At 57.5% G+C, this 15,237-nt stretch overlaps 1 protein-coding gene across 1 annotated transcript in view; it reads right to left on the minus strand.

The window, feature by feature from the left end:
• The window catches only part of LOC308672596 (uncharacterized protein), a 32,499-nt gene extending 19,645 nt beyond the window's left edge, over positions 1–12,854 (minus strand). The window contains exons 1-16 of the mRNA XM_081335640.1: positions 12,690–12,854; positions 12,485–12,599; positions 8,316–8,515; positions 7,157–7,303; positions 6,785–6,940; positions 6,541–6,685; positions 5,925–6,100; positions 5,577–5,705; positions 4,966–5,151; positions 4,460–4,704; positions 3,675–3,817; positions 2,854–3,078; positions 2,401–2,619; positions 1,940–2,070; positions 1,692–1,838; positions 1,104–1,301 (exon numbers count right to left, since the gene is read on the minus strand). Coding sequence (XP_081191766.1) covers positions 1,104–1,301; positions 1,692–1,838; positions 1,940–2,070; positions 2,401–2,619; positions 2,854–3,078; positions 3,675–3,817; positions 4,460–4,704; positions 4,966–5,151; positions 5,577–5,705; positions 5,925–6,100; positions 6,541–6,685; positions 6,785–6,940; positions 7,157–7,303; positions 8,316–8,515; positions 12,485–12,599; positions 12,690–12,746 — 2,619 coding nt within the window. The 5' untranslated portion in view covers positions 12,747–12,854. The remainder of the gene's footprint in view (positions 1–1,103; positions 1,302–1,691; positions 1,839–1,939; positions 2,071–2,400; positions 2,620–2,853; positions 3,079–3,674; positions 3,818–4,459; positions 4,705–4,965; positions 5,152–5,576; positions 5,706–5,924; positions 6,101–6,540; positions 6,686–6,784; positions 6,941–7,156; positions 7,304–8,315; positions 8,516–12,484; positions 12,600–12,689) is intronic.
• Positions 12,855–15,237: the final 2,383 nt, after the last annotated feature.

Consider the following 15,237-nt stretch of genomic DNA (forward strand, 5'->3'; position numbering starts at 1 on the left):
CGGGCATCCCTTCCCGGGCAGGGCGGTGCGGGGGCTGCGCTCCCCTCGCAATCAGCCTCCTCTCGCCCCGGGCGGGCGGGCTGCCAGCCCCATCCGCGGCTAAGGATCAATCCGCCTCTTGCGGCGGCAGGAAAAACCGGTCGGGCGAGCGCGGAGCTGGCGGCCAGCCAAGGGCCAGGAGCGAGGGGGCGGGCGCCCCGAAGGCTCTTCCCGGCCTCCTGCTGCGGGGCGCGACCCTTTGTGTGTGTGGGGGGGTCCCAGGTATCGCTCCCCATCCAGGGCGCGGCATGATGCAGGTGAAAGACCCCCGGCCAGGTGAGAGGGGAAACCTGGCTTTCAGGCAGGAGCCTGAGAAGCGCTGCAGCTCTGGCTTCCCTTCTCCCTCCCAGAACAGGTCCCTGCTTGATCCTCCTGGCTGGGGAAAAGGGGAGAAGCGTTTGGGGAGGGCCAGGAGCCTCTGCCTCACCTAAGTGGGTGGGTGGTTCTGTGAAGGCTGGCAACAGGTAAAGGTTGCTGCTCTTCAGGCACAGGACAGGCTTGGTTCCCTCAGAAAACATGACACAGGTCTGTTGTGATTTTTTTTAAAAAAGCTTTTATTAAAAGTTTACATCCTGATTGTCCAGCCCTTTACTGATTATCAAGTTATTTCACACATGCTATAAAAACAGGGAAGAAATCTCAAGTCCTAACTGAGCTACAATACATGAGAGTAGAGAGGCAGTGAAGAAGGTCAGGAAGGCGGGGGTCCATCATCCTGGCAGCCGCCAGCCTCCCCCCCCCCCCCGCCAGGCCCATCTTGGGAAGCGCCTCCAGCTGCAGATAGCCAGGAAGCCCCAGATCAAGGAATGGGGAGACTTCCTGGCCTACAGCCCGGTCCCCTTGGCAGTCCGGAGTCCCCTTTGCCCTCTGCCCAGGAAGCAGAGTCGGAGCGCCCCCCCCCCTGCAAAAGACGTCAAAGGTTCGTCTCTTGGAGCCCCTCAGAGGCCACGGCAGCCCCTTTGGCTTCCAGCATGGCCTGGTGGTCAGGGTGCCAAGCAGTGTCAGTCATCGGCGCAGCTTCAGGGAGGGGGTTGGTTGCAGGGCAGAGCCCCCTAGTCAGCCACGCCTCCCCCGTACATGTCTGCCAGCTTCTGGAAGCGGCTGCCCCACTCGTGCAGGTAGTCGTAGTCCTGGTCCTGACTGGAGGCCGAGGAACTGAGGGAGCTGAGGGAGCCCCCCTCGGAGCCCCCGCCCTCGTAGTCAAAGACCAACAGGGAGTCATAGGGAGGCGCTGTGGGGTCCAGGTCGGCAGCCTTCAGGTTCTGGGTGAGAAAGGAGGAAGCAGGTGGGGCATCTGTCTGTGGGACAGTGGCATATGCGGAACTTCAGATGCCTCCTCGTCCCTGATCTGGGCAGGCCGGCCAGAGGCGAAGGCAGTCCTGAGCTGCTCCAAATTTGGAGCTGTGGGCCCTGCCGGGAAACCTAGAACCTGCAGGATCAGCCTTAAAATGGGGTTCAGTCGATTGTAGCGTCCTTAGCTGAATAATAATTTTGCTAAACGTATAAACACCCCCCCCCGTGACCCTCAGCACCGGGTGGCTCTGCCTGCTTACAGGGGGCAGAAGATCCATTCGGCAACCCCCAAGACCGGCAACCCAAGGCAGCAGAGCGGGAGGTGCCAGGGCCTGCCCTGCCCCCACAGCCTCACTTACCTCGCAGATGAAGTTGCCGATCTCATCAGGGTTTGCAGGGCGGGGGCGATACTGCGGGGCTGGCAAAGGGGTTGGCACAACGTCATTCCGCAAGAGGACTTCTGGGCGGGGGTCCAGTCCCCTGTGCAGCTGGCTGAGGTCATAGTCCTTTTGGGACAGAGGAGGAGGAGCCAGTTGGGGCTTGATGCAAAGCTTGCACCCCAGGCACAATCACAAACTGGAGTTCGGCCCTTCCCTGGGGGGCCCACCTGATCCTCCTCGCCCCCTCCTTCTTCACCATAGTAGAAGATGTTATCCCGGGTGTCGTCCTCTGGCAGCAGCAGTGGCTCTTTTGCCACCTTCCTCCTCCTCGCGAAGAGCAGCAGCAGCAGCAGCAGGACTGGAACACAGAATCCAGCCAAGCCCAGTGGGTGCTTCTGCTGAAGTCGCACCCAAGTGAGGGTGCGACCCATCCACCATACTCTGGGGAAGCCATGGTTCTAGTCCTCAGTATTATGGGGGTGGTATGAAGAAGTAATTCACACCAAAGCCTTCTTCATATGGCCAGAGAAAGCCATGCTTTGCATCTGTCAGCCTCGCTGGAGACGTTGCCCAGCTGTGGTCACTCTCAAAAGCAGTGCCTGGTTGATGTGCGACTCTACCAGCTAGGAGACAATGCCCGGCCCCTTGAGCCCCATCCCCACGGCAGGACAGCCCTTTGCGTACTCACTCAGAAGGGCCAAGACGGCCCCCAAGACGGCAAGGATGATGGGTGCCCCAACGACAGCTATTCGCTCCTCCGGACACTCGTCCACCTCTCCCTCGCACTCGCAGACGGTTGCCCTGAGGATGGTCAGGTGTGACTTGCCCTGCTGGTCGAGGAGCCGCAGGTAGACGTCGTAGGTCTCTCGCTTCAGGGGCTTCAGCAGCTTCAGGATGGCCATCTCCCCTGAAGGAGTCAGATGAGCACCAGAGAGAAAATGGTCAGACCAAATGCCAACCCAGGCCTCCTCCTCCCTCCTCCTGGGAACCCATCTACCTGCCGGACTGCGGGAGATGAATTGTGCTTGGTGAGCAAGAGGGCAGAGGACACACGTGGTGCCAGATGGGGGTGTCTACCCTGGCACCGAGCTTCCTGGAAGTAAGTTCAGTGCCCATTTCCCAGGACACCAAGGCAGCCCACCTTCGCTGTCCATCTCGACTGCCCAGTTCTCCTCCGAGTTGTGGATGAGCTCGGCCCGGAAAGGGGAGGTGTGGGGGGGAAGGTCCTTGTCCGAGATGCGCAGCAGTTGGGGTGCTGGATCATGGTTGCACACAGTGAACTTCCGCCGGTCGGGCTCGGGGCCGTGGTCATTCACATCTAGGAGGGTCAGCAGCAGTGTTCCCGTCCCTGTCACTGGGGGGCTTCCTGTGGGCAGAGCACCAGGGTGGGGGTGAGCCATGTTTAAAACAGAGCAGCAACAAAAGCCAGATTATAAAGATGTGCAAGTGTTGAGTTGAAGCGCTTCAGGCTATTTCAGAGGAAGGGGGAACAAGGCGCCCACTTCTGCACCCCTACAGCCCCCAATTCTCCTGCTATATCTTGCCCCATTTCTCCCCCAAGGCTCCCGCTGGCAACCAGTCCACTGTTGCTCTGGAGGCTGCTGTGTCTGCCCAGGAAATCCCCCACCTTGGCTCTGGCTAACAGCAGAGTGAGCTCAGAATGGGGCAGTCGGGCATTACAGCTTAATCTGAACCAGTACAAGATAGATCGTGGGGGGGGTTAAGGCCCCTCCAGGAAGTCAGGGCAGAAACGATGTTCCCCCCGGTGGGCGTGGCCTCTCTACGCAGCTCTTCAGTAGCAGGGACTTCCCCTTTCCTGGCTGGTTCTCATGACCGGGCAGCCTCCGCAGCCAGCCACCATGTGCCCCTCACATGGGCAGCTCTCAGCTCAACAAAGGAGCACTTTATTCCCCAACCAGCGGGGTGGGGGGAGGGCCCCCTCATCCGCCCAGTAGCATTTACCATCATCCGCAGCCAGCAGGACAGCCATGTAGGTGTTGTTCTGGACAAAGGGGGACTCCCGGTCCAGGGGTGCCTTGGCAGTGATGATGCCGGTTTCTGGGTGGACAGCCAGCCAGTGGGCAGGGTCATTCCCCATGGAGTACCTGAAGGGAAAGTGGATCCGGGCTGAGTCCCACGAGGGAGGGAGGAAGGGAGGGGGGTGCCGGGTCTGAGGGGAGACAGGCTTTTGGGGCCCACGTGGCCTGGAAGACAAAGGCTTTGCTGGAATACAGCTGAGCCCCTAATGGCCCCCAGACCAGCTGAAGCGTAACTCGGGCTGGGCTGGCAGGTGCAGAAAGGAAAAGTGCCAGGGAAGAAAAGAGGAGCCGGAGAAGGCAGAGACAGCTGCAGCCTGGAAGTTATTCAGTGTAAAAAATGCACCTCTTGACCAACCTCTGGTGGCTCAGGAATCTGCTTGCTTGCTTGCTGTGGAATTTAGGCTGTTGCCTCAGTTATTTCTTCCACTTAGACTCTCTGTGAAATCTGATTCCTCCCCCCCATGGCTCCACTCAGCCTTTCCTCTTCCCTGCCCCAAGCTTCCTTTCCATGAATAGCAACCGGGGTTCCCCAAAGTGCTGCTGGGGGACGGGACCACCACCAGCTCAGGTAGCCTCTTTCCAGAGCTGCAGATGCTGAGGGTCCTTCTGCCCTAAGGTGTCTTCACAAGCATCTGCTCCGTCTGCTCCTCCCCACCTCTTGAGGCCAGTGGGGGGACCCTCCTTTGGCTTTTCGGCAAAGCAGCTCACCTCATTTTCTGGGGCTGCATCGTGTCTGGGTCTTGCGCAGTGTAGGCTGCAATTTTCTGCCCCACTGGGCTGTCCTCCAAGACTTCCACCTTCAGGACCAGGGGTGCAAAGATGGGGGCCTCATTCACATCCTTCACGCTGATGGCCACTGTGGCTGTCGAGGTGGACAGTTTCACCGCAAAGGGCACCTCGTTGACCACTGCCACCTGCAGAACGAACTGCTTTCTTGTCTCAAAGTCCAGGGCCTAAAAAGGTGGTGGAAGCGCCTCGTCACAAGATGCAACTGCCCAGCTGAGGCTGCACGTGAAGGGAGGGAACAAGCCTCATCCGGTCACCTCAGCAATGGCCAAATCGGTCTTTTTCAATCTTGGCAACTTTGAATGTGTGGATGTTAATTCCCCAGCCAGCATCCCTCCAGCCTCTTTGCATGTGGGTGGGTGTGCACACACCACACACGGACACTCACAAATGAGCTTGTGCATCAAAGTACTGATGTTTGTGCCTACTTTTGCTGTTTTCACGATTCCTTCATTGGTCTTTGGGTCCGTTGAGATGGAAAAGAGCTCTCCACCGTTGCCCTCGACAAAGCTGTACACAGCGTGCCAGGCAGGAGAGTGGCGCTCATCCTTGTCGGTCACGGCCAGCCTCACCACCTCCACACCTTCCATGTTCTCTGCCACCTCTGCTGAATACTGAGGGAGGGGCAAGCAGCCAATTGTGAGTCTGAAGGTTAATGACCCCCCACTCCCAGTCCTTGGGCATCTCAGGGGAGCCGCCAGCCCTCCAGGCTGTTTAAGAGGGAGAGCATCGATTTAGCCAAGCCTGGAGGGAGGATGTACTACGGACAAGGGCAGGTGGAAACACCTCAGCTACACAGGCACCCTATGAAATCTGTACACCTATCACAGCAAACCATAATCTGGATTCAAGCCTCATACTAAGCTACGACTTGGCTTGCTTGGCCTTCACTCTCAGTTCATAAACCACAACTGCAGCTTCACAGAAATGCCAGTTGCAGCTTGTGCTGTAAACCAAGGGAAGAGAGCCGAGCTCCTACGCTGTGCACCCCGTGCCTATTCCCAGGAAGACCCACTCCCGGCCTCTGCAGAACAGCTACCATGGGCTCCGTGAACTCGGGCATGTTGTCGTTAGCATCTGTAATTTCTATCACTGCCGATGCTGTGGTGGTCAAGCCCAACCCATCCAGGTCTGCCGCCTGCAGGATCAAGGTGTATTCCCTCACTCGCTGGGAAGAGAAAATGCTCTGGTTAGCGCTTGAGCTGACCAGCGCCCTCCAAGGAAGGCCCGGCCCTTCCCAATCCAGCTGTACCCGAGAAGAGTTCAGGGAACAGCCAGGTCAGCCAGAGAGAAGCCTGGCTAGGCCTGGAGGAGGAGGAGGAGGAGGAGGAGGAGGAGGAGGAGGAGGAGGAGGAGGTTTGTTTCTCCTCCCCAGCCCCGCCCTTACCTCTCGGTCCAGGCCGCTGGCGATCACACTGATGGTCCCCGTCGCTCGGTTGATGGCAAACATCTGCGGATGGGGCTGCTGGGGCGCTTGGCTCAGGATGGAGTATGCAACGACCCCATTGTAGGTCTCTAGGGCATCATCCGCATCAGTGGCCGTCACCTGCATCACAGACATCCCTAGGAAAGAGAAAAGTGGGGCCGGCGCCCGTGTGAAGCTGCCCGATGTCGGCCCGCCTGCCCCACCCTTGCCGCCTCTTTGGATGGCCCCACTGTGGCTCTGCCCCAGCGCTTGAAGTTGCCTCCCTCAGCCAAAATATGGATGCCACCTGGGAAAGGGCCCCTGGCTGGGATGGGGGGAGGGCCCACAAGTGTTCCCCCAACTTCCTTCTGGGCTGGGATGTTGAAGAGTAAAGGAAGCTTTGCTTGTTTCAGGAGAAAAGACGCGGGGAGTTCAAAACCCATTAAGGCAACTCCAGGCAAAACCAGGATTAATCCAGCTCTCCTTCCCATTTTGTGCACAATCCTAGCAGGGTCTGTGCAGAATCTAAGGAGTCTCCCTCCCTCCTGGCTGCTGGGGCCGAGTTTCTCCCCCCCACCCCAAATCTTCCCCTCTTTACCAGGGGTTGCTCCTTCCGTGACAGACCCCCTGAAAACCTCTTGGATGAACTCGGGCTTGTGGTCGTTCTGATCAGTGACTGTGACAATGATCTCCATCGGTTCCTCCACAGGTTTGCCGTTCTCAGAGACCGCATGAGATAAAAGCTGTGGAAAGAGGGAACCCATGTGGAATGCCTGAGGCCCTCCAGCCCCTTCCCCATTGCAACTGCAGCCAGAACCTTCTGGGGAAAGAGGACTACCTACGTGGTATTTTTCAATGCTCTCCCTGTCCAGAGGCCGCGTCACCTTCATCCACCCTGTCTCCTTCTCAATGATGAAGACGCCTTCTGGAGGGGTGTCGGCCCCCTGCCCAGTGATGCTGTAGAAGACCTTGGTCTCCTTATCCCGGTTTGATTTGATCTGAAGCAGCGAAAGAAAGGGTCATCTTACACTTGGTAGGGGGCCCCTCCCCCCAAAAAGGGAGCTTGGCCCATCAGTACAGGGATCCCCCCAGCCCCAGGAATGGCCTTGCCCAGCCTGGCACCACCTCTGCAGGGGCTGCGATGTCTGGGCTGACGGTCTGATGACCCAGAAAAGTCAGCTCCAGCCAGACCCTCCCTTCCCGATTCCACCTACCTGAACCAGCTTCTTGGGGAAGGGGCCTCTCTCATTCTCAGGCATTCTGATGGGGGGGATCACCCAGTCTCTCTTCTGCCGCTTCAGACCATGCTGGGTCGATGAGAACTCCCGCCATTCCACCAGCCTGGCAGGCAGCAGTTCCTCCTGCAAGGACAGCCGTTCTGAGGCGGCAGCAAACGGGGCCTGGCCACCTTGCCCAGAAGGCCAGCAGCGCCTCCACTGTCCAAGAGTCGTTGTCCAGCGGCCGTGGCCTCCCTGAGCTCAACTGACCAGAGGCCGCATCACCTCAGCCCCGACCCTCATTTACAGACCCAAGGAACTGGGGTGCGCAAGAAAGTGCCAAAAGCCAAGCCAAGGATGAAAATATAAACACGAAAGCATTTCCTGGAGCAGGAGAATTCCCGCTGTCCGTGGACTTTTTATAATGTCATAAAGCTAAGAATTCATCTTGCTACATGGATTGTTTTAACAGCATATTTATAACTATTCTCTTTTAAAGGATGTTTTCAAAAGGTGGGGACAGGAAGCCAAGATGAATCAAAGAATTATTGTTATTCCATGAAAATATGAATTTCTTTGCACTTGAAGACAAAAAAGAGAGAAAGAGTGTTACAATGAGTAATCCCTGCATTTTATGAACATTTATTTAGTAATCCATTATTGTGATTGGTTTGAGAAGTGAAGCCCTGGGTGAACTCCAGGAAAAAAATTTTTTTAATGACTTTGCCCAAAGTCCATGTGCAATAATGGTTCTGCTGCTGCTTCCCTCCAGATGCTATTGAATTAACCCCACCCCCTGTACCAGCCTGCCTTATAATTAGCTGTGCTGGCTGGGGATGCTGAGAATTGTAGTCCAACAACAGCTGAAGGATTACACAGTACTGGAAACTTCAATCCTGATGTACAGTTTGGTTTGAAGACGCAAATTCTTTGGGATCGTGCCTGCCCAGTGGAGCTTTCGTTCAAATCCTCCTCTTCCATTGGGCCAGGTGAAAGCCTCCCCCGCTGCAGGGGAGTGACCCCCCCCACATTCCACCTCCTGCACAGAGCCCCAGTGCTCCATTAGCAGAGTTTCCACCAAAACCGCCCAGGGAGACAGAAGGGTTGCCATGGCGCTGCCACCTGGGCTCTCCCGAGGGCAGAAGCAGCAGCTTACCTGCAAAGAAGCGGGGCCTTTGTTCTGCAGGACAACCAAGGCCGATGACTGGATCCCCCTGGAATCTCTGGCATGCACCCTGAAAGTCCTCTCCCGCGCCTGCTGCACCGCCACCACCTTTCCGTCCGCCCGCACTTGCAGGTCTGTGCTGTCGGTGCCGTACCGAACTGGCTCCGTTCCCTGGCAGTCGGCAAACCTGACTGGAGGGGAGCGAAAGCAACCGACTTGGGAAAACCTGAAACTTCTAACAAAAATATGGTCCAAATAACCCCCTCCCCACTTTAAATGGCACTGGCAGAGGGCAGTTCTTTTGGCCAGCAGGAGCCCCGCCCCTTCCCTCTGCAAGCAGTTTCCCACCTGAGGGATGGGGGAGGGTCTGGAAAGCTGGGATCTTGTTTGCCCTCCTTTAATGGGATTGGCACTGCCAGTCCTTGGCTTGCTTAGGAGGGAGGGAGGGGGACCATCACCCAAGTTTCCTGTCCATTGCCCCACGTGCACAATAAGCCTCGAGGGAATCGGCCTCTCCTCTCCAGCAGCCCAGGCTTGGCTCACACACAGCCTGGCCATCAGGATAAGCCCTCTGCAGTGGCAGAGCCCACAGAGCGGCACCCGTTCCCTGGGTTATGCTCCCCCGCACTAAAAGGAAAACACCCACAAGCAAGTTGCTCCAGCCTGGCCTCAGCCCCACTCCCCCCCCCCCGTCTCACCAGGGAAAACTACCTCGCCCCCTTAGCTGGCAGGAGGAAGGCACTTCTAGCCTTGCCTGTCATAGGGGCCCAACCTGACTCCCCCCCAAAAACAAACAAACAAAACCCTCACAGGTTTCAGGAAAGAGAAAGGCAGCCAAAACACCTCTGGCCTCTTTCAGCACTCGGGACAGAGCAGTCAAAGCAACCCAGATCACCCCATCCAGAAGCAGCTCACTCCGACCTCAGCACCCCAAAGACGCAGCCCCGGCTGGTCTCTGCAGAGAGCAGCCAATGGGTTTGGAGCAGCAGCAGCAATGGGGGCTTCTCTAGGGGGTGTCTTGAGGAAAGACCACCTCCCCACCATATGTGGAATACTGAAAAAGCCTCTCTCCTCAACCACAAAGATGCTCATCAGATGCTGCACTGCACATGCGCGCGTGCGCACACACACACACAGTGAACTGAGGGTCTCCCTCCAATAGAGCCCTCCCAGTAGAGGCTCCAGCCCTCTACGTTTCTCTTGATTCCTACCCAGAACACGGGGAGCAAGATCTAAAGGGATCCTTCCAATTCAAGGTGCTGCGAGCACAGCTGACTTTGGAGATCCATCCTTATTCCACCGGCCGCAAAAGCTACAGTGGGAGGCAACACACCTCGATCCCACCAAGCCCTCTTCACTGAAGCCCCCCCCCATGAATAGCTCCAGAGACTTCCAGGCAACAAGCACAACTGGACCTGCCTTGTAAGGCCACAGCACACAATCTGCCTCTCTTTGGACGGTGCGAGGTTGAGCCAACCTGCCGCGGCTGCTTGATGGTCATGAACGGCCAAGGCACCCCCCATCCGCTCCAGCGTGCAGCCACGCATGGGTGCCCAGCGCCCGGAAGGGCCCTCTGCCCAGCAGTGGGGAAGAAGGGCCGGTGGCTCAGCTGGAGAGAACTGGCTCTCTGCCCATGAAGCAGCGCTCTCACCACTCACAGGACTCATTTGGCAGCCGTGAGCAGCGTCTCAGACCCTCCATGCCATTACTGCAAATCACTCTTTCCCAGGAGGTGGGCCAAGAGTGGAGCGGAAGCTGCCCAGACGCTTTGCCTCTTGGCCCTAAACCGCCACATAACCTCGGAGAGTGTGGACAGCCACTGGTGCACTTAACTGGCGGCTCCTCCCAGCTCAAGGGGAGGCTCACTCCGGGGCCTTTGCCATGTCCTGGTTGCCCATTCAGGGCTGCCTCTTCCTCCCTCCCCACCATCAAAGGGCTGCTCCCCTCCTGCTGGCCAAGGACAGCTCATATGGGGTGGGGGATGGGGTGCTTCCCCTGCTCCCTCCCCCCTCTCTTCCCAAGCATGGGCAGGGAGGGGTTAACAGGCCACCCCTTCCCCTTTCTGCAGCATCCCTGGAATTTTAAGGCTGCAGCCGCCTACAGAGCAACAACCTTATCTCATGTCAAGGCCCCTCCAGCACAGGGTCAAGCTGCCCCAAAGGTGAGGAAAACACCACCAGATTGGGGGGGGAGCAAATTAGTCTGTTTCTAAATGTCTTAGTAAACACCAAGCTCATTTAATGTTGAAGTGTTTTTTTTTTTGCAGGATTGGTCCACTGACCTCTGGCCCAACAGAGAGCACAAACACCTTGACATACTTACATTGCAAGGATGTTTTGGAGCAAAAGTCACAGTGAAAAAAATGCACCACACTCACAATTCAGACTAGCTCAGGGACAGAACTACCTGCATATCCGGTGGTCATTAACTGTTAACAATAACTTCACGGCCCATAATCATTCACAACTGCTGGGAAGGAGCATCTACTATGGAGGGTCTCTAGAAAAGCCCCCCCAACCTCACTGCCAGGGCAACCCTCGGAGTTTAATCCAGGGCTGAGAATGGCAGGGCTAAAATAGCCTTTTGGCCACACTCTGACTGAGTGTCCTAATCTCCTACCTCTGACCCAACCCTCCACCTTTTTTGCCAGGGCCTCACACTTTAAAGCAGCTGTCTGGACCATCTGAGAGGCAGAACTCAGGCCCTGCATCTTTTCAGGTGTTGCACCGGTCTCTTCCTCAGAGCAGCAGAACAGAAACTGGATCTGGGAAGTTCTGCACCATTTCCTCCTCCTGAATGGGCAAAGTAGAGCGCCCACCCTGAGAGTCCCTGGGAGGGGAGAATAACTCATGGGGGGGAGGAGAACTCTTCCTCCCTCCCTTCTGAAAGGCCGGGCCAGGTCCTGACTGCAAAGAGCCACTAGCTTTAAGGGGTCTTCCTTGGACTTCAGAGGTAACCCAGCAGCCACTGGGAGAAGCCCAGGCTGGCGTCCAGCAGCTTCCACTGCTTCCAGGTCTGGGGTCAGATTTGGCCATCCTCATCCTCCCAGGCCTTGGGGAGAGCAGGGCAGTGCTGGGCTGCAGGGGCCGGGGCAGAGGGAGTTAAGGGATTCCTGGCAGGACCCAGTGCTGAAGCAGAGACAGACCAGCCTCTGTTTGGCACACAATGGGCCTGTTTTGCACAACAACAGCCCCTTCCGGGAGCTGGGGGGGGTATTCGGACAATGGCTGAGGCAACACCCACTACTGGGCCAAAGGAAGGCAGCTGGGGAGGCATTGGGGGGGATTGACCAAGCCCACCATGCCCTTATGCTGGGGCAAAGGCCTCGCTCTGCACCCCCAAGCACCCTAGCCTGGTCCTGCGTGCTCAGCCTCGCCCGCCACAGGCCAATTCAAAGGGTGGGGGTGGAAACCACACTCCACTTTCTACAGTCTCCCCCCCTTACTTTTTCAGCAAGAGGAATTATTTTTCTTGCTTTTAACTACGGCCCCACCTTCAAACGTGGTGGTGGTGACTTAAACAATTTAGAACCAAAGCGGGAGAAGCAGAGGTGGTCCCTGTGGACTACCCCTCCCCCATTCCTAGGAAAGTTGCCCGTCCGCCATGCTAGATCCAAGGAGAACTCTCCAGGGAACAAATCGCGATCGAGCAATGGATGGATTAAAAGCCCCTAACAGGCCCCCAAAGTAATCCTTCAGTTTCGAAGGGACCCCAAGTCAATCGGCGTTTAGCCCTGGAGGATTCGGGACCTCCTAAGACTCAATTCGGAGCCGAGCTTTGGGCGCAAAAGATCGGAAAAGCAGCCGCAGGCAGGCCCGACAAGTTCGGAATTGGTCTGGAATTGAATTGAACTCGGCCCGCCTCCCCGCTCGACGGGCGTCCAGCGAAGGAAAGGAGAGCAGCGGGCGGGGGCAGGATGGACTGGGAGGGGGAGGAAAAGCCCCCCAGCGATTCCCGGCCAGCCGCTGCCTTTTCGTAGCCGCCCCCCGTCGGGAAGGGAGCAGCAAGTTCCGCCCGCGGCACGTACCTGGCCCAGGAAGGGGGCAGCGGCTTCCCGCCCCAAGCAGCCCCCGCGGGGGGGGGGAAGGAGCCGGGGGCGGGACGAAGGGGCCTCTCGGGGAGGGGGGAGCCAGGACGGAGGAGATGCGCCTCGGGCTTACCTTCGCCCAAGACCTGGCCCGGAGTCGGCTGCCCGTCGGGCATCGCGAAGCCGAAGCGCCGCGAGGCGAAGCCAGAGCGGCAGGGAGGCGGCCAGGCGGCCAAGCGGCGGTCCACCTGCGGAGGGGGAAAAGGGGGGGCGTCTCAGGCTCGTGGCACCCTCCCGAGAGCCCCGCAAGAACCGGGCGGCATCGGGGCGGCGCTCACCTGGAGGAGGACGAGGAAGGCCACGGGGAGGAGGCGCGCAGCCCGCCGCCAGCCCATCGCCGCCGTCGAAGAGGGGGACGCCACTGGCGCGCCGCTCGCTGAATGGGCTCCGCCTGCCCTGCCAGGCCTTTAAAGGCGCCGCGCCAGGTGAGGGTTTGCGGGCGGGGCTCCAGCTGGCCCCTCCCCCACCGCCCCCTCCCCTCCCCTCCCCCGTCGCTTCCCGCCAGGGCGCGGGGGTCGGCGGGCCCACCCGGCGTGCGAGAGCCGGAGCGAAGCGCTCGCCGGAGGGCGCTTCCCGCCGAAGCTGAGCTCGGGGAGCCCCTCCCCTCCTTTCATCGGGCCCGAGAGAGGCGATTCCCCGGTCCGTCACCCGCTTGGGCCGAAGCCGGTCCCCGAGCGAGAGGAGGCGAAAGTTGCCGACCCTCCCCCCGCAGCTGCCCGTCGCTCGTGCGGGCTCCCCTTTGCGCCAGTGCCGGGACCCTCCGCCGCTCTGTCTTTCGGCGCCCGGCCGGCCTCTCCCCGCAACCTCGGCGGCGCCTGAAGAGCCGGAGAGCAGGAAGCGGCCAGACCCGAGAGAGGCGGGGAGCCGCGGAGGGGGGCTAGTCAGCAGCCACCGGGCAGGTCCCCCTCCCTCCTGGCATGCCTTGAAAGGCCTCCCCATTTCGCCCCCCCCCAACCCCACTGGTTCCCCACAACAGTCAGGCTCTGGCCACAAAGGATCCAGGCAGCGCCCACTTCTGCCCCTTGTGCCAAACCAACTTTCTCCGGTGCTGCTTTCCACCCAACCACCAACCCGGGCAGGCGGGAAGGGTGCTGAAGTTCTTCCAGGGAATCTGGAGTGGGTGCCTTTTTTGCACCACCTCAGGTGATGGGCAGGAGGCGGGACCTAAACAATTAAAAACCACAATTAGTATTTTAAAAATTGGAGTGTCTGAGATATTTTAAATGCCATTTTGATATTTAAAAGTATAAAATATATTAAAGTTTTCAGTCACTGAGCTAAAAGAGAGGCCTGGAGAATGCAATTTTTTTTAATGTTATATCTGCAATATGTATGGATACAAGTGAATTTATATACTGCTTGCATTGGTAGAAAGGATTTACAGTCTGGACAAAGAATGTTTGTGTTTGTTTGTGGGTGTCTTTCCCTGCTCCTCCATCAGCCCAGCACCCCCAGCTTCTTTGGGAGCCTCCAAGTCGGAGTTCCCAGAGAGCAGCTGCAAGGCTTTTTTCAGGTGCAGTGTGAAACCTCCCTCGGGGAGGGGCCAAAACAGGGACCGCTGGGGCCCTGGAGCTCTTCAGAGGCATGTGGGGAGGGTGCTGTGGGAAAGAGGCCTGGATTGCATGAGGCCTCTGGTGGATCAAGATTACATTTGCAAATGCCAATCGGATGGGATCACCTGGTGGGGGAGCAGGGCAGGGTCTCTGTCTAAAGGAAAGGAAAAGCTTCCTGTGTTTAGGCCACAGAAGCACCAGTACTTCCATGGAAAAAGGGCTGCAGGCTCCCTTTGAACCCAGGCAAATCGTAATTCAGACCAAGCTTAGAGTTGATTTTTGGCAGGATCCCGCAAGGCACCTCCTGGACCTCTTATTCAGCCAGCCCAGAGGATGAGAGAACAGCCGTCACTGGGCTGTTCAGCTGCAGCACTTCCACTTTGCCAAAGGCAGTGAGCAGATCCAGACTTGTCCTCTCCCCTTTGATGATGCACTTGGTATACGTATGTACACACACACTTACACACTGCAACGACATACTTCTGCAAAGGTCTCAGAGCCACAAGTGAGGCTGCCTGGCCCTCTTGCCTGCTGCCTTAGCAACACAGGAAGGGAGCAGGTCAAGGCCCAGCGGGGCTGGGGGACGCCCAGGGCAGACTTCGAACAGGAAGCCCCTCTTGCACAGGCTCTCAGCCACTGGCACTCTTAGGAGATATGTAGAGGGAAGCCAGGAACCATCATCATGACTTTGACTTACTCCATGTATTGATCAGAAGTAAGCTATATTTAAAAGCCAATCAACTAAACGGCAATTTTCCTGCATGTCCCACCCCGTGGTCTGGAGGCCCCCAGGTCTTCTGAATTTCACTCCCAAAAGTTAGCAGGTAAATAGTGTTCCTCTTTCTTTGGCTGCTATCCAACCATCCTCTCGGTGGGAATTAAAACCACTCATTTTGGGGTTTCCTTAAATTTAAAACCTCAAGTGGGTGTTCAGGAGAGAGGAAATAAGCAGGGTGCTCTCAGAGCGCCCTCTGGCGGCATCTTCCTGCATCGGCTGCCTTTATCAAGTGGGGAAGGCCCCTCCATTTCTAGAGCAGGCAAAGATCAGAAAGAAGAACCTTTGGAGATTCTCATTCATCCAGATCATGGTTGTCCCAAAGGTGCTTTTTTCCAAAAAGAAGGAAGAGAGGGAGGGAGGGAGGGAGGGAGGAAGGAAGGAAGGAAGGAAGGAAGGAAGGAAGGAAGGAAGGAAGGAAGGAAGGAAGGAAGGAAGGAAGGGCTGCTTATTGGATTAGAATGAAATGTTTTCAAAGGAAAGAAAATCCAAGAAGAC

The sequence above is a fragment of the Vipera berus genome, assembly GCF_964194415.1.
Source record: "Vipera berus genome assembly, chromosome: 10".
Taxonomy (NCBI): Eukaryota; Metazoa; Chordata; class Lepidosauria; order Squamata; family Viperidae; genus Vipera; species Vipera berus.